Here is a 26,086-nt window from a genome sequence, read left to right as displayed (position 1 = left end):
CTCTGGCCTACACCAGTGTAGATGTTGTAGGATATTTAAATAGGCATTTCTGACAGGTTAGTCCAGAGAGAAAATAAAGCGATCCAGGGGTTTGGGCTCTGACTGTGGCTGTGGGAGAGCTGATTCAAATGTCTGTTCTTTCATAGACAGCCTGTGTAGATGTGGGAGTGCCACAACCTCCTTATGCTTCAGATTCCCTTTTCATAAACATGGGATTGTAGCATTTCTGTTACAATGAAAAATACAATAAAACATGAATATGCTGAGATGTGTGATGATGGAGGGAAGAGATATACAGGTATTTAGGCTAGAGCTCTTTGTTATTTGCTTTTAAATGCTGTCTGTAGGCTTAATGCACCTTTTCCTTTTTGCATTTTCTCAGAGGTTGATGGCTCTCCAGTCTCTGAGATTGAAGGCCCTTTCACAACAGCAGATGTTGCGAGCAACTGTGTTTCCAGCGTTTCTTTCCACGAGCCGGTGTTGTGGATTGCCTCCTACGCTCTCATGAGCCTGTGTGGAGTGATCCTCCTCGTACTGATTGTCCTGCTGCTCATCCCGCCCCGGTGCCAGCACCGCTACACGGACAATGACGTGGTCAACGACGAGTCCTCCCTAGTGCGTCACCGGTGGAAGTGACAAACTCCATCCTGAAACCTGGGACTCCAACAGAACAAAGAACAGAGAACTTTGCCAAGGGGAAGAAGCCAATGCCTCGGTCCTTTCTACGTCCATTGCGAATTTGCTGTTGAAACCCCACCGAATATCCTGCATCGTAACTTTTATAGCTTTATTTTCTAACACTGATTCTGAACCAAAGCACTGTTAACCACCTCTGAAGTGCTACGGTACTGGATTTGCTACTGCAGTGCAATTGAGCCTTTATGCTCTCAACAGTACCTTCTTTAAAAAAAAAAAAATCTAAAGAAAAAGATTAAGAAAAAAAAAGATAAAAAACCACACCATCATGTTCTTCCACTGTCTGAACAAAACTGTCCATCTCTCTTTCACAAAAAAGGACCTGTCAGTATTTTCTAACTAATCAAGCCCTGACTGTAGAAAAAGAGAAAAAAAAAACAATTTAATAATCTTTCTTATTAATTGCATTAAATGAATCATGCTTTCTGTTTACACCAATTTATTTTGAAACTGTGCTGATGGTGCGGGGGAGGGAGAAAAGTCAGGCGTAAGCAGCAGGGAAAAGCAAGTGAGGTCAAGAGGAAATGTTGGTTTGTGGTTTCTTTTCCTCAAGATCACTGCTGCCACTTGAGAGGGTCACCCTCCCTGAGTGTTACAAAACAGCTCGAGGTGGTGAAAACTGGGTAAACAAACTTGTTCAGCCTTAGTGTCAAACAAGACTACCTCTCTTAATTCACAAGGATGCTACCACTGGTGAGCGTGGGGCTTAGAACTGGTCTTGAAGCACAAGATGCTCCATCCAACCAAATGGAACTGCTTGGTTTTGAATTTTTTTTGGATTTTATAAAAAATTAATACTTCGTGACTTTCCACTTTGGTGCACAAACAAAACAAACAAAAAAAGCCTTTCAGTTTTCCCCCTCAGGTGGGATTTGTTTGGGTTTTTTTGAGTTGAGGCTGACTGATACTTAGAAAAGGCTGATCTGCATATGTATGGGCAGGCAATAAAGCAAAGGTCTGTGTTCTGTGACATCTTTCTCTATTTCTAGTGAGTGTGTAACTAAAAGGAAACAACAAAATAAGAAAGACAACCTTTTTTTTTTTTTTTGCTGAGCTCAGCAATCATGAGTTCAAAAGAGAAGTATCTGTCTTTATGGACAGGTTGTGAAGTGAAAGTCTTAATGCTGGCTTGTTTTCCAACTCGAGCAGCAGTTGGAGGTGTTTTGTTTTAGCTTCACTGCTGTCAATCAAAAGAAAAGTGTGTGTGGACTGACTGGTTGAAAACAAACATATGGTGAGACTGAAAACAATAGTGGGAGAGAGCAGGGAAGAGTATATTTGACCAGATTTCCATTCTGCAAGTGCAGATATTAATGCTGGGGTCAGAACTTGGGCTTTTCTTTGCAGATAGGACAGTTTTTCTTGTCTCTAGTCAGTGAGCACTGCGGGACCTCCGTGGCTTCTCTGTAACAGTGGACAATGATTGGATTTGAAAGATAAACAATGCAAGGTTGAGGATTTCACTGGGAAGTTATTTTGGGAAGTATTTTTATATATATGAATAAAAGGAAAAAGTTATTCCTTTGCCTTCTGATAGAAGAGCAGTTTGCATATCCATGTGGGAAACAAGGAGAGGGAAAGAAAAAATAAGGAAGCTTAACTCTGAATTTCCCAATCCCTTGCCTAGACAGTTTTCTGCCTCTAATCCCTTCATATAGCTCTCTGATTCACACTGCCTCTGCATCTGACTCTGCATGGAATAAGGAAAGATTTCTGGGGCTTTTTTTCAGGAAGGGTGCGTTTACAGAGGTGCGCGTCATGTGTGTGAAAATAAAACACTGCGGGGGTATTTTTAACTAACTTGTGTGTTTCACGTCATAACTGGCAGTGCCTGTGGTTTTCTTTCCCTTTTAATACTTGCACTTTCAGATTGCTTGGCTCAACAGGGTGAGGTAATTGATGTGGTGATCCAACGTCTGAAAATTATTTCTCTTGGAATTTGGAGCTGGAAACAAACGGGAATTTTTGAGTTTGTCTCCTTCTTCCTCTGCCTCTTGGTTTTTAAGAGGAGAAAAATTGTGACTACAAGAAATATAAGAAACTATAGAGCTTAGCTGTTTTGCCAGTGTTCTATTTTCCATATCTTTTAACATCTCATAACTATCCTGGGTTTGGCTTTACACATAACAAATAATTTCCAAGTTTTATTCCTCCTTCTTCTACAGTGTGGCAATAGAAGCAATGCTTCTGTCTCCTGTTTTGAACAGAAACACAGTCTGAATTTTGGATTGATGCAGTGTCAAACAATAAACCCTCTTCCAACTGAGAAAGTAGTAACACTTGTACGCTCTTAAAAGATTTCATCTCTGCTTCCCTCAGCCCAGCCCCTCCTATCTCCTTACCACAAAGAGTTTTAGGAAGGAATTTATTGGGAAAGGTTCTGAGTATGTTTCTAGTGCCAGCTGAGATTTCGTCTGAGCTGGTTAACAAAAGTCCTTTTGGTGCACTGGATTTCGTATAAAAGCCTTTCAGCTTTACCCTCTCACTTTGAATGCCACCGGTCAAGCTATTTTAGTACAAACACTTGAATTATGGGAGCAATAATCAAGCAGCACAAAGGAAATACTAACATATTCCTGAGCTTCCATGGCTCTCCTTGCCACTAACATTTGGCTTGTAGTAAAAATGCTGTTAGTGGCATCTGCTAGCAGCACAAACTTCATCTTAGCTTGTAAATTGATACTTACACTGGCAGATATTCAGGTGAGTATTGCTTTGTTGCTCTGGCAACAAGAAGAGCAATAGAAAACCCCTGAGGTTCATTTTTAGCCTACAGCACATTAAGAGAAATAATGCTCTTGAGCATTTTTGTGTGGAAGATGAAATACAGTGGCAGACTACAGTATTACCAAGTGTGTGTCACTAGTGATCTCTCTCTCTTATATCTTTAAAGAAAAAAAAATATGCTGGGAGGTATTTTATGCTCCTGTTACTAACTTCAGATGTAAGATTAAACCACCCCTTAAAAAAAAAAAAAAAAAAGGGGAGTGAGGGCACAAAAAAGCTGGAGCATTGAGTAAAAACAGTGCTGGAAAATATCCTGTATTTATTGAGGAAGGCAGGATGCCCCAAGCCACAGCACTCCACATCATTCCTTGTACAGGGATCAATATTACTTGCTGAACCAGCCTTTTTCTGATGTGGATGTGATGTCACATACCATGAGAGTGTCAGAAAGCTGCCTTTCACTGGGTGCAGCCTTTCAGGTAATTGATACAATCGGTGCAATCAAGAGGGGTTTGAAGGGCTGTGATTTGAGTTCGACTGGTTAAACCTGAGTTCAGGCAGGGGAATATCTTGGTTCTATCCCACTGCCTTCATAAGTTTTAGAAATGCTATCAGGGGCTTTTCTGAATAAGCCTTTTGTTCAGGTTCTGTAAAAGAAGGGGTAGAGGGGATTGTTTTGTTTTTTAAGCTGAAAGGGCTTTTGTGTTTAGGATTTGTATATTGGATCAACTAAATACATCAAGGCAGTGCAGCATTCCAGTTCCCAGCTCTGATGCTGTGCAGGTGATCACAGAACTGTGGGGTTTGGGATCTCTGGTTAAACACGTCAGGTGCCTGACAACAGTTAAATTTAACAGCTAAAATCAACCTATGAGCATCCTACCCAGTTCCTTACCATGTATTGGCTGGTTTCACTCAAGGATGAGCCATTTGCCTGCTAACCTTGTCCTTTTAAATATTTAAAGGCTTAGGAGAGTTGCTTAACACAGCAGATTTTCAGAGAGAGAGAGGTCCCTAAAGTTTCTGAAAATACAGAATGATTGTGCTGCTGAAAGCTTTAATTCCTGTAGGGCTTTCCATCAGCTGGGTTGGTTGGTTGTGATATCCTGATCTCAAATGTACATTTAAGTAGCAATATGAGCTGTGTAATGAAGGGTGCTGGTAACAGTGACCTATGGAGCTGCAAGTGAAAGGAAATTATGGAAAGAAAAGAAGTAAGCTACCTTTGACTTCATTAAAAATTGCAAGAGCATAACAGATTGATCCTTTTAAGAAAGAGCTGTACAATTTACCAAGACATTAGTTCCTGTCAAACTTGACTCTGTGATTGATAAATTGTTCTTTTCTGGCTGCTGTAGTTCTTGCTGCTGTTCAGAGAAGCGAAGACAGATTGGTAACAGGATACGAGCAATCTTCTGAGCCAGTTAGATCTTCTGGCTTCTGAGGCCTAATTAGATGTTAATCCAGGCTTGTGAGCAATCCAGCATCCTGGTCAATAGCTCCTCAGGAATGTTAGCAGAAACAGAGGTGTTGGGTTTCAGCCCAACGAGGCATCTGTCCCACAAAAGCCACTGCTATGACCTGCACTTGTGGTGAGCTGAAGGTGGCTGGAGGTGTGAAATGTAGAGAGGTTAAATATCTGAGTCTTCTGCCAGGCCTCCAGATCAAGGCTGAGTCTCCTTGGAAGAGCCAAATGGGAGAGCGACAGCAGTTGCTGACAAGCTGCTGTGGGAGTAACATCAAGTCAGCCCCTGGGGTTCACTTGCCTGAATATTTTGAAAACCAGCATTCTAAAGTGCCTGTTGGTGCTACTGGGAATTATCTGCTCACAGATGAATAAGAGGCACTATCATCTTTAAGTAGAATCATTGCCCAGTCGCTGAATATTCCCCTCTCTGTATAACAAAGCACACGGTGCTGTCTCACCCCCACGGCAATATCTGTTCATAAGCAACAAGACACGTTATCATAAAACATGTTGACATCAATGACTGTACAGTAGTAATAAAAGAATGTTTTGTGTTTGCTTTGGGTGGATATTTGTGGTCGGGTAGTCTTTGAAATACTGGGAATTTTACATTAGACTGCAAAGGCACATGTAGAGTTTCTTTTAAGTTGGACAAAAAGTAAAACACAGAAGGTAATTTTCAGCATTTAAAGGGAAGTAGCCCTTAATAAGTGTTCTCTCCTTTTTTTTTAGTTGATGATAATCACCTAAAATAAATGTATGTTTGGATAGTTGCTGTCCTGCTAATTCTCTGCTTGTAAATCTGATTTTTCTGATTGTTTTCTGGCCCACTCAACCCCTCTCCCCCTGCAAAAACATTCCTAAAAGCTGAAGATGTCCATGTCCAAAATTCGACCTTCTAACAAAATATGCAGATTTTTTTTTTTTTTTTTTTTTACCATTCACAGACCTGTTTTAAAGTACCTTTTAAGTCTTTAGAAATTAACTCTGGGTTGCCAATACTCACAGGAGTATTAGGAGAAGAACTAGAGCCAAAACTTCATCTTTTCCAATGGTCTCCACGTTTTTCTGTGTGCAAAGAACTCCTTTGTGCATTTGACTACACTTCCTAGACCTCTTTTGCTTCCCACGTGGAAATACTCTCGTTATTCCTCACTGGTCCTGTTTGTAAATTCTTTTTCTCTGTCCTCAGGAAATACTGGGGTGGAGAAAAGGACCACAAGGAGCTGTGGGAGTTGGGGCCATTCCTTAATCAGGTGACAGCTTCTTCCTTGAAGGCCTTGGTGTTTTTTGTCCAACACCAACCTCACTGGACCATTATGGTCTGTTGGCTCATTCTGATGGCAGAGACACTTCTGCTCCTTCCAGCTGAGCAACTCAACCTGCTCTGATTTTACAGCAACGTGTACTTAGGCAAAACACTTCAATAAACACTATTTGTAATAATCCTCTCATCACACCCCCTTTAACTAGGGAAATTTTCACAGAGCCAAGCCAAACCTGCGAAGGGGATGTTTATTCCTGTGTTTTCAGGAAGGGATTATGTAGGTGAGTGTTTAAATGGCTGCATTTGCAATGTAGCTGTCCTCTGGAAAATTCTGTGGGGGTAGAAAAATGAGACTTGAGAATGCTGAAGTGGTCCTAAGAAGTACAGCTGACGATTTCTTGGCAGCATGAAGGCATGGATTGCTGCAATATGTCCTGGAAAGAAATTGCTTTGATAGCCAGTATTCTGTGCGTGCATAAACTGTACAAAGTCGAGTGTTCAAATAAGACTGAATCTGAAACAGGCAGTTCACACTTTTTATTGAAAGTTTTATATGGAGATGCAGAGGTCTATTAAAACTTTAATACTACATCAGTTGTTATTTCATAGTTATTTAGGAAGTGTGGAAAGGCTTTCACCGTTAAGGAAATTACTTCATCTTGTAGAGGCATTTCTTCACCTGTTTTTTTGTTTGTTTGGGGTTTTTTTAATCAGGTAATATTTTTTAACAATTGACTGAAAGGAAATCAAGGGATCAAAACGTCAAAAAAAAAGTGGTACAGTCTTTCTAATTCAGGCTTCAGGTGATGTTACGATGTCTATCCCACTTACTGTCAAGCCTCATTATTCAATTTTCAAAAACAATTGATACTTTGTACTTTCAGGTCTTGCCATTTTCAGACAAACACTATGTAAAAGATCAAATTTTATGCTGCTTAAAATAAATGATTAATTCTTTCAACCTATTCTGTGTCTTTTTAAACCCTGTCAGGATGAACTTCAAAGCTGATAAATTTTATCTGTCCAAGTTCTTCCTGTGACTTTCAGTCCTACCTTCGGGCTTTAGCTCTGGAGGGAGAGCAGGACTGCTTTAGATCCCGTCTGAGCCTTGCAGGGAGGAGGCAGGCAAGTCTGGTTCCAAGGTGATTTTTCCTGCTTATTCCCAAATACGCAGGAAATAAATATTCTTGCTTCAGCTTTTCGTCAGTTCCTTTCAGCATTGCACAGAATCGGGAAAGGAAAACGTGAAGTTGAGAAGACGAAGCTTCTGATCATTTGGAAGGGATTCAAATCCCATTTTGGATTGTCGCTGTCTGCTTCACTGTGGATGAGGAAGGGACACAAGTCGATGTCCCTGTCCCCAAGGCAGGGAGCCACCCCCTGCTCTGTGCTCCTCATCCCGCCAGGTGGAGCCCACGGCGTGTTTTTCAAACCGAGTTCTGAGCCCCTTCACAGCATTTTCCTTTTCTTGTTTGAATTCTAATAAAAGTACTTTCATTTTTCTTTTTAAAACATCCTTCCTGAAAGGTCCTCAGCTCAGGGTCTTCTGATCGTTTAGTCATATCCCTCTTCCCTCCACCTAAAAGCCTCTTTAAAAAGTCCATAATTTTTAAGCCCTGAGCTTTTTAAAGGTAGCACAATGTACTGTGCATGTTGGGAAATTTAGGGGATTGGTCAAGTGAGACAGCGTAGCACCAGCTATTTCATACTTTTCCTTCAGGAAGCTGGCTGGTTTTGCTTATTATTTGTCCTGATATTCAGTGAAGCCTCTCTATGTGTTGGAACAGATTGTCCGGAGAAACTGTGGACGCCTCATCCCTGGAAGTGTTCAAGGCCAGGGTGGATGCGGCTCTGAGCAACCTGGGATACTGGAAGGTCAGGGGTTTGGAGCTAGATTATCTTTCTACAGTTCTGTAATTACACAGCTCTGCTCACAGGGCCACTGCACAACTTCTCGTTCTTGTGCTTGAACTGCTCTTGAAATTGCCGTCATCTTCAGAGCACCTTTCGTGCTTCAGGCTCATGGAATTCAAAACTGTAAAACTGTTCATTCCACCCTCTTCTTGTTCATCTTCCTTCATTAAAGCTGCCCTGTTTAGACAAAATAGCTTTTAAGTTCCTGTGTGAAACACAAAAGAAGTTACTGCAAGAATATGGCTTTTTTGGTAATGACAGTGCAGTGTAGACAAACATGTGAAGGTTTGCAATTCAAGTGCTCAATAAAATTTTTCAGGACAATGTGTGATTCTGATGGAAAATTAAACAGCAAACATTAACTATCCTTCCCTTTCTGCACCAAAACAAACTCTTTAAAATAAATGGTTGGGGTTTTTGTGTGGTGTTTTTTTCCCTTCTAGAGGCTTACAAGTACCATCTGTCTATACCTTGACTCATCATTGGTTTGTGTAGAAAATTCAATAGCATTTCCCATGAAATACAGGTTATTTTAAAGACTACAAGGATCTGTGCTGCCAGTACCTACACAGATATTAGCATATTGGATTTTTATAGTTGTTAGCTTGATAAAGCTGCTCTTTATGTACAAACAAGGTATTGTGATTCTTCAGATATGTTCTTCTCATGCACCCAGAATTGTTCTGAAGTGCTATGAGTAGGAACATTATTTACTTTCCCTTTGAGTGTTTTTTAATTGTAAGTTTAACATTAACTTCCAACGGGATGAAGTTCAACAAGGCCAAGTGCCGGGTCCTGCCCTTTGGCCACAACAACCCCTGCAGCGCTACAGGCTGGGACAGAGTGGCTGGAGAGCAGCCAGGCAGAAAGGGACCTGCAAGTTTAGATTGACAGAAGCTGAACATGAGCCAGCAGTGTGCCCAGGTGGCCAAGAGGGCCAGTGACATCCTGGTCTGCATCAAGAACAGTGTGGCAGCAGGAGCAGGGAAGTGATTCTTGCCCTGTACTCAGCGCTGGGGAGGCCACACCTTGAGTTTTGTGTTCAGCTCTGGGCCCCTCAGCTCAGGAAGGACATGGAGGGGCTGGAGCAGGTCCAGAGAAGAGCAACCAGGCTGGTGAAGGGACTTGAGCACAAGTCCTATGAGGAGAGGCTGAGGGAGCTGGGGTCGTTTAGTCTAGAGAAGAGGAGGCTCAGGGGAGACCTCATCACTCTCTACAACTCCCTGAGAGGAGGTTGTAGCCAGGTGGGGGTTGGTCTCTTCTCCCAGGCAATCAGCAATAGGACAAGAGGGCACGGGCTTAAGCTCTGCCAGGGGAGGTTTAGGTTGGATATTAGAAAGAAGTTCTTTACAGAGAGAGTGATCAGGCATTGGAATGGCCAGAGAGGTGGTGGATTCACCGTCCCTGGAGGTTTCTAAGACAAGGCTGGATGTGGCACTGAGTGCCATGATCTGGTAATCACAGTGGGGTTGGATCAAGGGTTGGACTTGATGATCTCAGAGGTCTCTTCCAACCCAGTCAATTCTGTGATTCTATGATTCAGCTTTCTGTATTCTTAATGTATGAGGGTTGGTTTTTTTATTGTTGTGCATCTTGAACAAACTCCAGGCTTGTTTCTTATATTGATTTTTAACTGCTGGTGCATTTTTAGTATCCCCTGACTAACTAATACCCACCTTTTCCCCACACTGTTCTGAAGTACTGACCCACTGTGACTGCTCATGTCCCCACCCCAGGTAAGGTGTTACCTTTTTTCTCTCTTCCCCTTGTCTAGAAGACAGGAGAAAATCCAGCTCTCTCAATGTCTGTGCAGATTGGGCTTCAAAAATGTATTTCTTATGGGGTTTTTTTTCTCTTTTAGATCCCCATCATCATCTTCTGGTGACCTGAGCCCGTCATGGTGGAGACACCTTGTGTTGGCAGAATGGATCAGGGAGAAGCTCCAGGACATACCATGGGATGTCACCAAGCTGCAAGTGCTTTGGGACTGTTGATAGAAGGGATCTCACCAATCCAGCTCCCTCTGGTAAATCTCCACTTGATGGAGTGGTCCTGCAGAACTGTCTGGGATTGCACAGGGTCTGTGCTCACAGGGACCTGAGGGCTCAATCAGTGTGTTGACAGCTGCATTTCAGGGAAACAGTCAGCAGATATCCTGAAAGATTGTGCAAAGCCATGTGAAAACACCCAGCATTTAATAGAAGGATTTTCCCCTCCCTCTCATTTTGCCCTTTTCCCTACCCTTGCCTTTCTCCTCTGAAAAGTCTGGGTTGCTGTGTATTAAGGAGGGCTAGATTTGGACCCATAATATATTAAGCTATTGCTGCTAATACTGAGAAAACTTCCTCGGTAAAAGTCTTCTATCTGGGTGAAGTGCAGTTAATGATATTTTCCATGCATTTCTCTGGATTAATAAAGCATAAGGAAAACATACAAATATGCCCCACCTTTGTGTTGTTTAACAGGCCAGCAATATCCTGGACTCACAAGCTTTACAGGTTTTGTAGCTTATCAGCTGAAAGTAATCAATGCCTGCTTTTTCCCCTTTGTTATATAATCCCTCTGTGCATATCTTGAGGAAGGTGATTTTAATATATCCACAGAGGAAGTATCTAAAAGCTGTCCCCTTGTTGGAAGTATTTGCTCCTGGGTTTCATAAAAACATTCAAGGTATACCAGAAAAACACAACAAAACAAAAACCAACAGTAATTCTATTACAATATACATTTACAACTCTATTTCTCCACATTCCTCTTCATGCTGCCGCCACCAGGATGCTGAGGTTCCACCTGAATTATGGGCACAAGCACCTGATGAAGCATGGCTGAGTTAAATAATTGCTCTTCCACATTTTCACCCCTGTTGTCGATGTGTATGTTCTCATCTGCCCCAAGTCTTGGGTAAAATCATTTAACTTAAACAGCAGTTGCACATTTTATGTAGGTGGTCTGTTTTGATGTTTTTTGGTTTTTTTTCTCGTAACCCTTTGATATCCTGTGACCTCTGCAAGCAAAGATTTAGTACGATGTTCTTTTTCTGCCTTACGGATTCAGCCTCCATTTTAAATCATTAAATTCTTTTAATTCGTCCTAGCAGGATTAAAAATCCATTTGTGGATGAGCAGAAAACACGTAAATTAAACAGCCACAAGGACTGGAATGACACTTTTTGCTCGTTTGCTAGTCAAGTGGGGTGGATGCAGAAAATACCTCTGGAGGAACATTGGCTCAAAGGACAAGCAGGAGCTTGCTCTGTTGTAGTTTTGCTGTGTTAGCCCATAAACTTTCTCTGCTGACTGGCTTTTGTGATGGTAAGACAAGACTAACACTGTGTACCATTTAGTGTCTGCAAGAGCCATTTGTTCCCCTGAGTAGATTCCCTGTCCTGCTTATCACCAAAGGGTCTTACAACCTCACAGGCATCGAGGGGAAGGTTAATATTTTGTAAGTTTTTCTTCTCCTCTGAGCTTTCGAATTACAGAGTGAATGGGTACAGAGGGTAAGATCAGAAATGATACTTCAGAAGTCTTCTGCATTCCACATCTGTGATTAATTACTAAAGAAAGAATATTAGTGGGGTTTTTTGCAGACACCAAACAGAGATACCTGAAGTAAAACATTTTAAAGATTTAAAGTCCTTGGGTATTTAAAATTCCCTCAGCTGGAGACCACTGGATCTCTGGGATTTGGCAGGCAAGCAAGACACTTACTGTGTTGACTGGTTTTGTAGGAAATGCCTGGGTGTGGGTCAGTGAGGTTTAGGTAATAATGAAAATGAACTAACCTGTAACAATTTCCTTGTGGGTAAAATCAGGTAAAATAGCAGTTTTCCAATAGACACTGATTGATAATTATGGGGTTTTTTTCACAGTATTGAGGTGGTGACCAAGTTCTTAAGGACTTAAAATTTTTCTCTATGAAGTCTGTGATCCACCAATGCTCATAGAATAAGTTTATTTCAAAATTAAATTATCCCAAGTCCCAGTTAATGTTCCTTTCTTAAATAAAAATAGAAGACTTTTTTTCGTTTGGCTGCCACAAGCCATAGCATTTTGGGTTTAAAGCCAGATTATTGTTACTTTAAGGGCTAGAAGTGCACTCTTCAACAGTTTCAGTCCTTTATTAGCAGAGGCACATTTCCTGATGTGCCATTTTGCAGGATAAGACTTCCTGCAGAAATAATTGCATGTTTGGAAAAGCAACCCAGACTAGTGGTGTCCTTAAGTTTCTTTTGCTCTCTCATAACACCTTTCCCTTTCTGTCCTGTGCTTTTCATTCCTCAAGTTTATTTGTCCCATGCTACCTCTGTAATTATTCACACCCCAGGTTTCATGGGATGTTGCTTTTCATTTGCAAGCTCCAGTATGTCTGAAAATAACCAGCAGCAATTGCTCCCTTGGGTTTTACCTGCAATTTATAGGATATTATAATATACCACTCACAGGCAAGGACAAGAAACACCTCTCCTCCAGGATCTGGAAACATTTATAGCTTTCATGGCTGTCCTGGGAGGAATGAAAAAGCCCAAATCCAGCTGTGGTCCTACATGTGCCCTCCTGCAGGATTTTATTCATCTGTTTGCTGAACTGAACATAATTTCTGTGCATCATTAGAGGCAGAGGGAACGAAAAAAGCTTAAGGGAAACCAACTCTGAGAATTTTAAGGGCAATTACTAAATCACAGTGTAGTTTGAGCAATTTTCTAAATGACAATTTAGAGAAGTGAGGCCACACCTCGAGTGCTGTGTCCAGTTTTGGGCCCCTCACTGCAACGAGGACATTGAGGGGCTGGAGCGTGTCCAGGGAAGGGCAACAGAGCTGGGGAAGGGTCTGGAGAGTGAGTCATATGAGGAGGGGCTGAGGGAGCCAGGGGTGTTTAGTCTGGACAAAAGGAGGCTCAGGGGGGACCTTATCACTCTCCACAACTCCCTGACAGGAGGTTGTGGCCAGGTGGGGGTCGGGCTCTGCTCCCACTGAACAAGGGACAGGCAGGACAAGAGGAAATGGCCTCAAGCTGCACCAGAGGATGTTCAGGTTGGACATCAGGAGGAATTTCTTCATGGAAACGGTGGTCAGGCATTGGAAGGGACTGCCCAGGGAGGTGGTGGAGTCCCCATCCCTGGAGGTGTCCAAGGAAGGACTGGACATGGCACTCAGTGCTCTGGGTGGGTGACAAGGGAGTGTTCAGTCAAAGGTTGGACTCACTGACCTCGGAGGTCTTTTCCAGCCTAAATGATTCTGTGATTTTGTGAAATTACAGGCTTCTTTGTTAGAGTTCTGCCCAACTTGGAGGTCTTCAGCCCAGTTTCCCGAACATGTTTGAGTGGCTACTTCAGTCCTCACAAGCTGTCCTTGGTGTGAGCTGTAGTTTCCCTGGTTCAGTGCCAGGACTGACTGGTGCTGCTGGGGCTCAGCTCCACACACCCATCGACCAGACCATGTTGGAAAATGGAAATTTTAAAAGCAGAAAACCAAGCCCATGATGTGAGGCTCCTGATGGGCAATGCCTTCATCTCATTTTATCTGCCAGCACTGTGCTCTAGTTTCACACTCCTTACATCTGGGCTGGGAAGCTGAGGAGAAGGAGGGGAGCAGGGGAGTGCTGCCCCACATCCCAAGTGCAAGTGGTGCCAGGCTTTTTGGTGGAATAATGCAAACAATGAGTGACCAACCTACCCCACCAGGAAGGAAGCATCCAGGTTGATGGTGCATGACACCTTGTTGGCAAGGAAAGATGAACCAAGGGCTTGGCCCTGTGGGCTGGTGCTCGTGCTGGGACTTGTGTCATCCTAGGGTAGAAGATAATGTGTAGAAGAATGAGGAGAGAGCTCCAGTGGACCAGGCAGACCCTGGCCACTGCCAGGAAAGAAAACCTTGCTTGCCTTCTGGATTGTGTTCGACAGATTTAAAAATAACTGTTTCATCTAGAGAATGGATTCAAACTGAAAGAGAATAGATTTAGATTAGCTATTAGGAAGAAATTCTTCCCTGTGAGGGTGATGAGGCCCTGGAACAGGTTACCCAGAGAAGCTGTGGCTGCCCCTGGATCCCTGGAAGTGTTCAGGGCCAGGCTGGATGGAGCCCTGAGCAACCTGAGATAGTGGAAGCTGTCCCAGCACACAGCAGGGGGATTGTAACAAGATGATCTTTAAGTCCCTTCCAACCCAAACCATTGCATGGTTCTTCGATTATGAGACCTGGAGGGAAAAAAACCAGGCAAAACTTCATCTCTCTGAACGAGCTGCCATGTGAGCCTTCCTTTCCATCCCACCAGCCAGTTGGTTGCTTTCTGCAGAGAAATAACTTCAGAGTTATTTCCTTTCAGCCCCGGGGCGGTGCGGCACTGACAGGTGGCCGCTCCCCTTCCTGGTGCTGGCAGGAGAGGGACGAGGAGCAGGAAGAGGAGGAGGAGACGGAATAATGAAGCCGAACCGGCACTGTGAGTAGAGTTCACCCCTCTGGGTTTGTGCCCCCTCCTCAGGCAGGAGCCTACAGAGACCCTTCTTGCCACGGGGAAGGGAAGGAAAGGGAGGGCTGTTCCCAGCTCAACACCCAGTTTTTAGTCTGGAATAATTCATGCCTGACTCTTCAGTATCTTCCTTTTTTTAGTTTTGTTTGTTTTGGTTTTTTTCCCTCTGTTCAAGTCCTGCTGCGTAGAGGTGGGTGTGTATCAGCAAGGTGAGGTTTTGTGGGGATATTTAATCAGCTAAGCAGGGAAAGCAAACCCAATACTGTGCTTACATTTAGTGCTTTAGGTGCTGCCCGGGGGCAAGTGAACCACCTGAGGGAGAAGGGAATTTGGGAGCCACTGTAAGGTAGGACTGCTGGCTCAGGACAGGAGGGCACGGCGTGAAGCTGTGTCAGGGGAGGTTTAGGTTGGATATTAGAAGTTTTTTTTACCCAGGGGCTGTTGACCAGCACCTCCAGATCCTTTCCTGCCAGGCCCTTTCCAGCCCCTCTGCCCCCAACCTGGAGCTGCAGGGGGTTGTTGAGACCCAAGTGCAGGATCCCTCACTTTGCCTCATTGAACCTCACGCCATTGTCCTTGGCCCATGGATCCAGCCTGGTCAGATCCCTCTGCAGAGCCTTCCTGCCCTCCAGCAGATCAGCACTCCCACCCAGCTTAGGGTTGGTGGTCTGTGAACTCCCTGAGGGTGCCCTCCATCTGCCCTCATCCAGACCATCAGTAAAGATACTGAACAGGACTGGCCCCAGCACTGATCCCTGGGGAACACCACTGGTGACTGGATCCCAGCTGGATGCAGCACCATTTACCACCACCCTGGACCCGGCCCTCCAGCACAGGGTGCCCTGTCCAAGCCGTGGGATGCAGCTTTTCCAGGAGAATGCTGTGGGAGACGGTGTCCAAGGCTGTGATGAAGTCCAGGCAGACACATCCACAGCCTGCCCCTCATCCACCAGGCAGGTCACCTGGTCATGAAAGGAGATCAGGTTGGTCAGGCAGGACCTGCCTTTCCTAAACCTGTGCTGGCTGGGCCTGATCCCCAGGTTGTCCTGCCTGTGCTGTGTGATCACAGTCAAGATGATCTGCTCCGTGATTTTCCCAGGCACCACACTCAGACTTAACAGCAGTTGAACATTTTATGCTTTCTCTTCTATTTAGGTAAAATGCTGCACTGTTGAGACTGTTTTGCAACAGAGTTGCTCTGTAGTTTTGATGGAAAACAGTGAAAAATCATTGTAAAGATAAACCTACCAAGCCAACAATAGAAAAAGCCAAAGAAAATCTCACAGATCTTTACACCCCACCACCTCCCCAAAAACAACCACTACAATCTCTCAATAAACTTGCAGTTTTCACTTAATTCTTCCTGGGTTTTGAAGCTCGTGACTTGGTCTCCTTTACCAATTAAATATATTTTCGGTATAAATCTGGTATTTTTTTTTTTTAGTATTCAAAAGGATAAAAAATGAGTTTCATTCTGTTGTTTCCACCAGTTCTCCTTATTTGCGCACATGAATTTTGTCAGTGCTTATGTTCAGACTCGCTGCATGAATGAAATGTTGGAGCAATTTTCTGTATTTCGTGTGGGTTTGCACCACTACTAGTCACAGAGTGAGAAATTTCTCATATGTAATAATAATGGAAATTTGTAATATCTGAAGATTCATTATATTTCTCTTTCAATTGTAATCCTTTGATTAAAATACTATAAATTTCTTACAGTATCTTACTTAAAGTCACACAAATGTTTCTGCGGTGTTTTGTTGGGCTTTTGATTTTTAAAGCCAGGTAGAATGCAGGAATAACCATATGCACAAATACAGGATATGGAGGAAAAATCCAGTCTTCATGGTAAATTCTAAACAGAACCCGAATCAATAAAGTCTACTCTTATTAAAAAAATAAAGTCTAAGTTCCTTCTGGCATGTATAACCAGAAGTAAAGTCTCAAGACTGTATTTGTTGAACTAGTGTGTTCATTCTGGAGAGTTTTTCAGAATTTGGATGCAGACCAGTTGGGCAGAATTCACAGGAAAGTGGTAGAACCTGCAAAACAGGACTTGAGGAAGACAAGTAGAAAATTTGGCCTTATTCTAGAGAAGAGGTAGGGCAGAAATCTTATTGTTTATAAAAGGCAATTCCAAGAAGGAAAGGAAAGGAGTATCTTATAAATGTAAACTGTTATAAGGACAATTTAGGCTTGACAATACACAACATTTTCTGGGTGGCTGTAAAAGTGAACATACTGAATATTTTTGGACATTGGTTCTGTTGAACTTGGTTTTCAGGACTATGCAAATAATAATTTTTTTTTTTGTTGTAGCAGACCCTTATTTTCAAGCTCATGTTTCTTCACACATCAGGAAGTGCCTCATGCCATCGAACAACAGCTGTGTTCCACAATTGCAATGTGATGTTTCCTTGTTTAGCGTCATGAGCTAGGTCTAGATCAGGAATTGCTGTTAGCATTTCTGGGGTTGAGGAAGAGTAGACATTCAAAGTGGAATCTATATGTATTTCTCCATAGTCAGGAAAATTGTGGATCCTGTTGTTTTCCTAGTGTGTAGATGCACAGCTAATACAGTCCATGGAAACTTTGATGTGGCTGAGGGAAGGTGAGACAGTCACTCTAGTTGGGTTTGAATGTCTCCATCAATGACAGGGGCAGTGGGATTGAGGGCACCCTCAGCAAGTTTGCAGATGACAGCAAGCTGTGTGGTGTGGTTGACACTCCTGAGGGGTGGGTTGGCCCAGAGGGGACCTGGACAAGCTCGAGAAGTGAGTCCATGGGAATCCCATGAGGTTAAATGAGGCCAAGTGCACGGTGCTGCACCTGAGTCAGGGAACCAGCCTTCCAGTACCTAAAGGGAGCCAACAAGGAAGATGGAGAGGGACAAAAAACAAGGGCCTGGAGTGACAGGACAAAAGGGAATGGCTTTAAACTGGTAGGTTGAGACTAGATAAGAGAAGTTTTTCACAGGGAGGGTGGTAAACCAAAGGTTGCCCAGGGAAGGTGGTGGATGCCTCATTCTTGGAGACATTCAAGGCCAGGGGGGACAGGGCTCTGAGCAACCTGATGGAGCTGAAGATTTCCCTGCTTATTGCAGGGAGGTTGACTAGATTACCTTTGAGGGTCCCTTCCAACCCAAATTATCCAACGATTCTATAAATGCAGTCAGAGCTCATTGTGTGAACAAGGTTGTTTGGGCCTTCTTCAGGTATTTTTACCCAACATGTTAAAAGGGTGGATGGAAAGAGTTCCCTGTATGGCCAGTGTTTTAAACCATTCCTGTGGTGTTTGCCTATCACAGAAAGCCAACAGTAACTGCAAAATACCTTTGTAGTAGCTGGTACTTACTTTTTAGAGTAAAAACCCTGCTAAGATTAAGTTGAACTTCATGTTTCTTTGGGGTATTATGGTTGTGGATCGAGGGGAGTCTTGGTGAGAGTTTTCTGCCTGAAGATCAAGTTTTAGAAACAAAAGGAGTGGGAATAAAACAAAGCTCTGAAGGCTGTGATTAGCACAATGTATCATGCAGAAAACAGTCGGTTCATGTAGCAGTGCTAGCAGTGCCAGAAGGAAATACAAGATTTTGTGTCCTACTGTGAAAACATATTTATGTCTTCGTGGTTATTTTGTTGTTGTTGTTGTTGTTGTTTACTTTTTATTTTTCCCTTCCCAGGTCTTGTGAGATTATCAGGGCTCTTGTTGACATCATTGGCTGCTTGGTATTTGGGATTCTTCATCGCTGCTCGGTTACCCCAAATGACAATATCTAATGCTGAATTTCAAGGCATCAGAAAGAAAACAGTGTTGAGGGGTGTGTAGTTGTATTTATTTTCTTTTCTTTTTTCCTTATTCTATAGCTGATATCGTGTATTTATACGCCAGATGGGAAATGGCTTGTTAGCTAAGAAATTACTTAGTCTGTGCTACCATAAGAAGGAAGTTGACTGGGTAAAGTTAATTATTGTAAGGCCAAACTTTTTCTTGGACACTATCTGTGAAGAAATACAATGTCAGCCTATATTTGCCAGTCTGCAAATGCAATTAATTGAACAGTGATGTAAGAACAGATTATTTGTTTGCTGGCATATAAGTGCAAAGCTGCAGCTTTGCTTATATCATATGTATTTCCTAAATATGGTAAACTGTTGAACCACTAAACGAACTTTGTGATTAAATTATCATTATTTTTTCTCTCTAATCTGACCAGGTGGCTTAATGTGTACATTTTTCTCATTCTGTGACTATGTGATTGTTAAAAAAAAAGTCTTAAAATGAGAATGATAACTATTAACTTGAAGCTTTTGCTAGGAAACCTTCATCCCTCTAGGCCTTGTTTCCTGTGTTATATGGAATAGCACAAAATAATCACTCTAGATTCAAATCAGATCATACTAAATGGGGCATTTTTCCCTGGATAAGAGTCAGTGATAACTTAAAGCCCTGATAAACCTGTGATAATGTTGCCCTGATATAGGAAAACTGTCAATTTATGTCAGAAAACTGCGTTTATGTTTGAGCTCAGAGTGTTGACATTTAGTGATTATTCATCCCACGCAGAAATTGTTTCTGCAGCATCCAAGGAAACGTTTTCCCACCTTTGCTGTTGTAGCCCCAGTCCCCAAGAGGCAGAAGTGTGACCACTGGACCCCCTGCCCAGCTGGGACTTACGCCTACCGGATCCTCAGTGGTGGGGGAAAAGGAAAGATGGCTAAAATCTGTTTTGAGGATGAGCTGTGAGTACCAGGTTAACTTTGCATCCAGACAAGTGCTTTTTAGTGTGAGAAAGGCTGTCTTGTTTTGGTCCAGTAGCAGCAAGTGAGCTCCTACCTGGGGGGCTCCTGTTCTGGTGAGAAACTTCTGAGCATAACTGACAGTGTTAAACTCTTTTGTCCACTTTAGTTTTGGTTTGTGGGCTTCTTTTTTTAAAGACTAAACACATTATGTTCTTTGGTCCTCTGAATAAGCTGCATTCAGCTGCTTCCAGTACTATTTTTAATTTCCATGGAAGAGCACAGCAAATTTACAGACTGTTGAGTGGTCAACACCTTCTGAAATTCAGGTTCTTTCGTGGCTTTTCAAACTGGACAGGTAGAATAACTTCAAAACCTTGCAGTGATCTTTTCTGAAGATACAGGCAACAGAGAATAGGGCCACAAACCCACATTTTATCTTGGGGTTTTTTTTCTCCTTTATCTTTCCATCTGCATTTTCTTGATCTGGCTCATTTTGAAAGACCCATTTTTAAAGGAAACTGTCTGATACAATGTCCAAGATTTTTAAGCCACAGCTCTTGTTCACTACAAAGTCTTGAACTAAATAACTGAAGAAAGCATAAATATCAGAAAATTGCTTAGCACTGGTAAATATAGCTTTGGATCAGATGCATTTTACTGATACTGTATTTATTTCAATTCCAGGCTCATAAGTGAAGGGAATGGTAATGTTGGAAGAGGTATAAACATTGCCACTGTGAATTGTAAGTAAGAGAAAAAATGTTAGAGAGGAACATATTTTTGCACAGCAATAAATTACATATCTTCTTGGGGGGTTGGGTTGTTGGGTTTGTGGGTGTTTTTACCAGCCAACATGGAAGGGAAAGGAAAATACTGCAAACTTGGTTCATGCTAAATGTAAGAAAAACAAATCTGTGTGAGAAAAACAGTCTTCTGAGTAAACAAAAGAAACATGTTCAGAAATCACTATAAGAAGACAGAAAATGTGTGCATAGAAGTGGTGTAACTGTATTTTGTTAGACAAAAAACCTGTAGCACAGCACAGATATCTGTGATCTCCAGCAGAAAGACTGAATTTTCAGCTTCAGCCTTTGAAAAAAATATATTTGCTGCTCCACTGATAAAGAGGAGGCAGTAACTGGGAAGTGCAGTTCTGCCACAAGGTGCAGAATTCATTTTCCAGACAAATTCATCTTCCAGACTTGGTCAGTGGACAGAAAGACAAACTCAAAGCTTGATTAATATTAAACTGCCATTATAATTCTTTGTTAACAGTAAAAACCATTGGGAAGCAGAGGGTGCTCTTTATTGCAGATCTGGAGGCACCATTTTGATTTAAATGAATGGGAGTGGTGAGGAAGAGCAGTGTCTTCAACAATAGATCCTGGGAAAAATGAATGCCTAAATCTTATGGGGGAGAGGGGGAAAGGGAGTTCATAGGCACAGTCAACTTGGTTTTGATCACAAAACACTTATATTTCATTTTTTTTTGTCTAAGCAAGATCTTGATCTTATCTAAATTTGCATGATTTTGTTGAAGGTTAAATTAACCATCGACAAGAATCCATTCCAATTTTTTTTTCCAGTTAACTACTGCATTTTTTTCCAATAATCATAAAAACTTTACTAGTTATAGGAGATAAACAGTTAAAAAGTTACTTTTCAGCAACAGCTGTAGAGTAAGAGGGCGAATACTCATCTTGAATGCATAAGCAAGATTATGGCAAATAGGAGCAGGTAAATCTGTCCATTTTCCTGCACTAATCTTTAGTGACACATTTTTTCTACATGTCCTCTAATTAGATCAGTCAAACTAATGACTTTGCTCAATAAGTGTCTTATGGCATCACACTTGTCTTTTATTCCATAATGATAACTTTCTTTTCTGAATGAATATAGTCTTTTGTAAGAAGGAAGACAGAACTATTAAGCCCAAACCAACAACACAGAGGGAATAAAAAACAACTGTGTGAATTTCTGCTGTCCCCACTACAGGCTTTTCCATTTTTTTGTGACCTCTGCTTAGAAGCAACCCAGGTCTAGAATTCTGTTTTTACCACTGACAGAGTTTTGCCACCTTTTCCCCTCATCAGCACTGATAAACCTGCCATTTAGAGTCCTGTGCTCAGCAAAATCTGCCATCACAACTTTACCATAGAGGGACAAGCCAGAAAGGAATCAGGAAATCTCGCTAGGAATGAGTTGATGCCCTCTAAATGGAAAAAATCCTCTCATGTAGCAGGGATCCAAGCAGGGTCTTGGATAATGACAATCAATTAACTCAGTTTGCATGGGTTCAGAAATTGGTAAAATATTTTCAGTTGTACATGTCTTGTTTAACCAAAGATAAGCATCTGAACAGCAGCATAATTGATGAATATTTGCCAAAATGTTTTGGAATTATTAATTATTTGCATGCCCAGTTTCTGATACAGTCATGATGATTATTGTGTTTCTGTCTGCTGACTTTCAAACAGTAGGAAAGCCTGAGCATCTCAAACACTTCACAAAAATAGTCTAAGCTCATTCAAATAGGCTTAACCAATTTTCCTATCAATGGTTGTGACCTAGTATAATACATTTACATATAACAACATGGAAGCACATGGAAAATTGATTTTCTTTCTTTCAAATAAGAAGTAACACAAATGTTGTAGTCACATTTGGTGATTCAGAGACTACATGAATCAAAATATTCTCCCCAAATCTTAAACTTACATTATTCCATATTCCTATTTAAAAACTGAAACCAAAGAAAGCTGGGGAGCCAAATAATACACCCAGCCTAGCTTTAGCTGAACATGCTATATATATATATGCTTATTGAATAAAATAATAATTACTGATATTTACACAAGTCTTTATTTAATTACAGATAAAACAGGAAAAGTTACATCGACAAAATTTTTTGACATGTGGACAGGAGGTAAGGAAAAGAGTGCAATAGAGCTGTGTTAGTGTTTCAGCATTAAGAAAGGACTTATAAAATTATTCTGCTCTTTCAAGTTGATTACGTTTGTGTTATCAACAGAGATCAATTAGGAACAAACAGCTGCTGTCTTCATAAAATATGCTCTGGCCAGATATGATGACAAATGTTGCCTTAAAAGCTGAATTTCTCCTGTTGGTTGAGATAGCTGTGTTTTCTTAAAAAAATTTTATTGTTCTTTTCCCTTTTTTTTTTTTTCCATTTTTTTCTCCATTATTTCAGTCTGGTTTGAGCAGCACTTAACCAGATAGTACAACCAGATCCTTCACTCAGCAAAATCCCTTTTCCTGACATATTTTGTTGCATTTTAGTTACAAAATCATCATAGGAAATATTCTACTCTGTCTCTTAACATCCTTCCACGTAACCAGAAAGATGATCTACTTGTAGAATAGCTTTTAACACATTTTCTAAGCTTTCAACAGTAAGTTCCCTTGCCTGTTACTGAGGAGAAACAGAATGATCTGGGGCACTGGAAGCTGACTCTCTGACCACTTAAAAATGTTTGTGGTCTGCCATGCATGAACAGGAGCATGATGTATGTGTGGTGAATGATCAGTTGTGTGATTGATTCCACAGACCACTCGGGAGAGATGATGAGTTTCCTCAGGAACGCTCCGGAAGGGACCCTCCTGCTGATGGCGACTCACGACGATGGGAGCACCTTGTAAGCAGGTTATTCAGGCTGAGGAACGGGGCTGGGAAATTACTGTTGAGTCAGGGCTTGAAGGAATGGTAAATTCCGCTCTGTAGTCAGAGTCGTTCCCTCATTTCCTGCCTAAAAGGTTTTGATTCCATGTCCTTTCCGCGATTGCACATATCGTGCATGTCGATGTTCCCAAACATGCATAATTGCAATATAGTGTTTAAAAGCACCCTAAAGGGCACTGCTGTTACCTCTGGGTCATAATCTTCTTTATTCTTACATGTTATTTATCCACACTCACAATTATGATGTACCTAGTTTGCATTCCTTCTTACGTCTTAGCCTGATTCTTCAGGTGCTTTTGACTCTGAAACTATGATACAATAATTATCCAGTAAAAGACTTAATCCACATTTGATGCCCTTGTCCTTACTTAAGAAGGGTTGAAACCACAGATAGTGTTTGGGAGACATTCTTCTTTCTACTGTGCTGTTGCAAACAGGTTGTATTGACATCAGTAACGTATTGAGGAGGAAGAAAATTCCATGAATTCAACGTGAATTCTCCTGCTGAATTCAATGTCATGCTACTAATACAGTTCTCAGGACTTTTTAATTATGACTTTTGCTTCTTCTGATTTAATGCTTATTGTAAATCAGCTGTCATCTTTTTCAGCATTTTTCACATCCTGAATTTTTAACACTTATTTTTTCTCTATGTTTTCCTAGGCTGAAAAATGACGCCAAAAAATTAGTAGAAGAACTTGGAAGTAAAGAAATAATGAATATAAAGTTCAGGTCAAGCTGGGTTTTTATAGCTGCCAAAGGCTTCAAGCTCCCAGATGATATCCAAAAAGAAAAGGTCATGTTCATTTTATTTTCACTTTGTATTTGTCTATATATCAGGTATAACTTGCAGGTGCAGAATTGTGAGTTATTTATAACAACTGCAGACTGTTTGTGCATCATTCCATGCTTTGGAACTGGGACATGTGCTAGCACTGACTTGCACCACACCAGGACTAAATCAACGGTAGAAAAATTTTGGAAGTGACCAGAGATTCTGAAGAGTCTCAGTTTGGAAATGTTCAACTTGATGTCCTGTACAGAGACATTTTATTCTGGAAAGACAAATTCTAAATACTTCCTAAAAAATATAAGACTGTTTTTATGTGAAAATTGGGCTGTCTCAGATTGGCTGTGCAAAGGCAATGCTTGAACCACAAAACTTCTGGAATAAGTTGCCTTCAGGCCTCAGGAGGACTAAAGATGCCATTTTTCATGTGGATTTCTGTTTGCATCTGTGACCTTGTGGTGTTCACTTTCTGTAAGCCCAGTTGAGCATCTGTGTGACAGAGGCAGACAGAAGAAAACCCAACACAGATGTCAGGTCCTCGATGATGCTGATTCCTTCCAAAGCCATGTCAAACTGCCATAGTGTTTTGGTTTTTTTCCCCAGAATATTACAGAATTACAGAATGGGTCATGTTGGAAGGGGCCACAGTGGGGTCATCTGGTTCCACCTCCCTGCTCCAGCAGGGTCATCCCAGAGCACGTGGATTGTGTCCAGATGGGTCTGGAATATCTCCACTGGAAGAGACTCCACACCCTGTCTGGTCATCTGTTCAGTGCTGGGTCACTGCCCAGCCAAGAAGTTCTTCCTCCTGTGCAGGTGGAACTTGCTGGGCATCAGTTCCTGCCCCTTCCTCTTGTGCCATTGCTGGGCCCCCCCGAGCAGAGCCTGGTCCATCCTCTGCCCCCTCCCTGCAGCCCCCACAGACCTGGGGGAGGTCCCCTCTCAGTGTGTGCTCTGGAGGCTGAACAGCCCCAGCTCCCTCAGCCTTTCCTGCTCCCCCAGCCTGTACTGGTGCAGAATATTGTTGCAATATTGTTCACATTTCAGAGCTTCTGCTGGACAAAGGTATCCAATTTAGTGTATATCACGACAGGCATCTGGGAAACAAATAAAGCACTCCCTGTAAGAGAGAAACTGGTAGAATCTTCACCCATTATGTCAAACATGATGTGCTACTTTGCTTCCCAGTCCTCCTCCATCACCTCTTTCTCTTGTATGAGGTTTGACAAACCGGTGTGTAAACGGAGAGAACTAAATATTGATTTTTGAAATTTATTTTATTTTCACAGATAAACCACTCTGACCGGAAGACCAACAGATACAATGGCTGGCCAGCTGAAATCCAAATAGAGGGCTGTATCCCAAGAAACCTGATCTGAACAAATGCATAACTCATTAATAAAGACAATTCTATATTTTTATATCTATGACTCTTGTGAATGGCCTCCAGAACCAAATGAGCAGCTGAACACTAGTTGTAAAATAAGTCATATGCACAATTTTTAACCTTTCTTTCCTCTCTGTGGTTTTATTCTAAACTGAAAACACATAGGCATTTTGAGAAGTGGAAATAAAATACTCCAGTTTGGAATTACAATGTTCAGGAAGTCAGTCATAAAATACCATGATTTTTGAAAGTAAGTGTACATTACCATTAGTAATTTTAGGGGTTTGGTTTTACTTGTTTGTTGTTTTTTTTTTTCCAGGATGTGTTTTCTTTCGGTTCCCTTTAAAATACTAATATGCAAATAGAACTTAACCTAAATCATAATATAGAATCCCTAGCAAGAAAGAAAATCACTTTGATGTTACTTCATTAGTAACATCCTTTCTCATCAGAAAAAGTATGGAAATAGCAGTTACATTTCTTGAGCTGATTTTAGTGATGCTGACAACACGGGATTAGCAATGTTAATGTTGCATCTTAACACGTAAAGCTCCAGTTACTTGAATTTTTTTTTACCAAATTTAAGCTGAAAATCTGTATAGTTTGGTTTAATTATTTTTTCGTCCTGTAAGGTTAACTTGAAAAAAAATGTAGTGTCTTCACTACATGCAAGCTCAAGTGTTGTTCATGCAAACTATAGAATCAATCACGTGATTGAAAGGAAATCATAGAACCTTTTATTCAGTCTCACTGTCTCTGAAGCACAGCGAGTATGTCTGGGCTGTTCATAGCTGCTGTTTGTCCCCCTGTTGTTCAGAAGCCTCCCATATGGCAGATTCCACAGCTTAAGTTGCTTCCTGTAGCATTCCACTGTTATTGTAGTTGTTCCCCACATACACTGATTTAACCTAAAAGGACCAGGCCAATTA

The 26,086-nt window shown here is 41.7% G+C and overlaps 2 protein-coding genes across 3 annotated transcripts in view; both read left to right on the top strand.

Moving 5' to 3' along the window:
- Positions 1-7,087, top strand: part of BACE2 (beta-secretase 2) — a 54,234-nt gene extending 47,147 nt beyond the window's left edge. Inside the window, exon 9 of the mRNA XM_050332832.1 lies at positions 383-7,087. Within this exon, the coding sequence (XP_050188789.1) occupies positions 383-636 (254 nt within the window). The 3' untranslated portion in view covers positions 637-7,087. The remainder of the gene's footprint in view (positions 1-382) is intronic.
- A 7,386-nt stretch (positions 7,088-14,473) lies between these two features.
- FAM3B (FAM3 metabolism regulating signaling molecule B) lies at positions 14,474-25,149 on the top strand. Of its 2 annotated transcripts, none has more exons than XM_050332885.1 (8): positions 14,474-14,511; positions 18,221-18,358; positions 19,157-19,280; positions 19,965-20,023; positions 22,156-22,206; positions 22,849-22,936; positions 23,644-23,776; positions 25,060-25,149. In XM_050332885.1, the coding sequence occupies exons 1-8, from the start codon at positions 14,493-14,495 to the stop codon at positions 25,147-25,149; spliced, it is 702 nt and encodes a 233-aa protein (XP_050188842.1). In that variant the 5' UTR covers positions 14,474-14,492. The 2 variants fall into 2 exon arrangements, with proteins under 2 accessions (XP_050188842.1, XP_050188843.1); XM_050332886.1 differs by lacking the exon at positions 14,474-14,511 and adding an exon at positions 17,137-17,152.
- The last annotated feature ends 937 nt before the right edge of the window (positions 25,150-26,086 follow it).

Source organism: Myiozetetes cayanensis, unplaced genomic scaffold, assembly GCF_022539395.1.
Source record: "Myiozetetes cayanensis isolate MyiCay16 unplaced genomic scaffold, myiCay2020 scf5-8, whole genome shotgun sequence".
Taxonomy (NCBI): Eukaryota; Metazoa; Chordata; class Aves; order Passeriformes; family Tyrannidae; genus Myiozetetes; species Myiozetetes cayanensis.
This window is presented reverse-complemented; position numbering and strand designations above follow the sequence as displayed.

Coding starts and splice junctions, on each gene's coding strand:
- FAM3B (XM_050332885.1), top strand. Junction 18,359..19,156: donor AAAGAAAACAGTGTTGAGGG/GTGTGTAGTTGT, acceptor TTGCTGTTGTAG/CCCCAGTCCCCAAGAGGCAG. Junction 23,777..25,059: donor ATGATATCCAAAAAGAAAAG/GTCATGTTCATT, acceptor TTATTTTCACAG/ATAAACCACTCTGACCGGAA.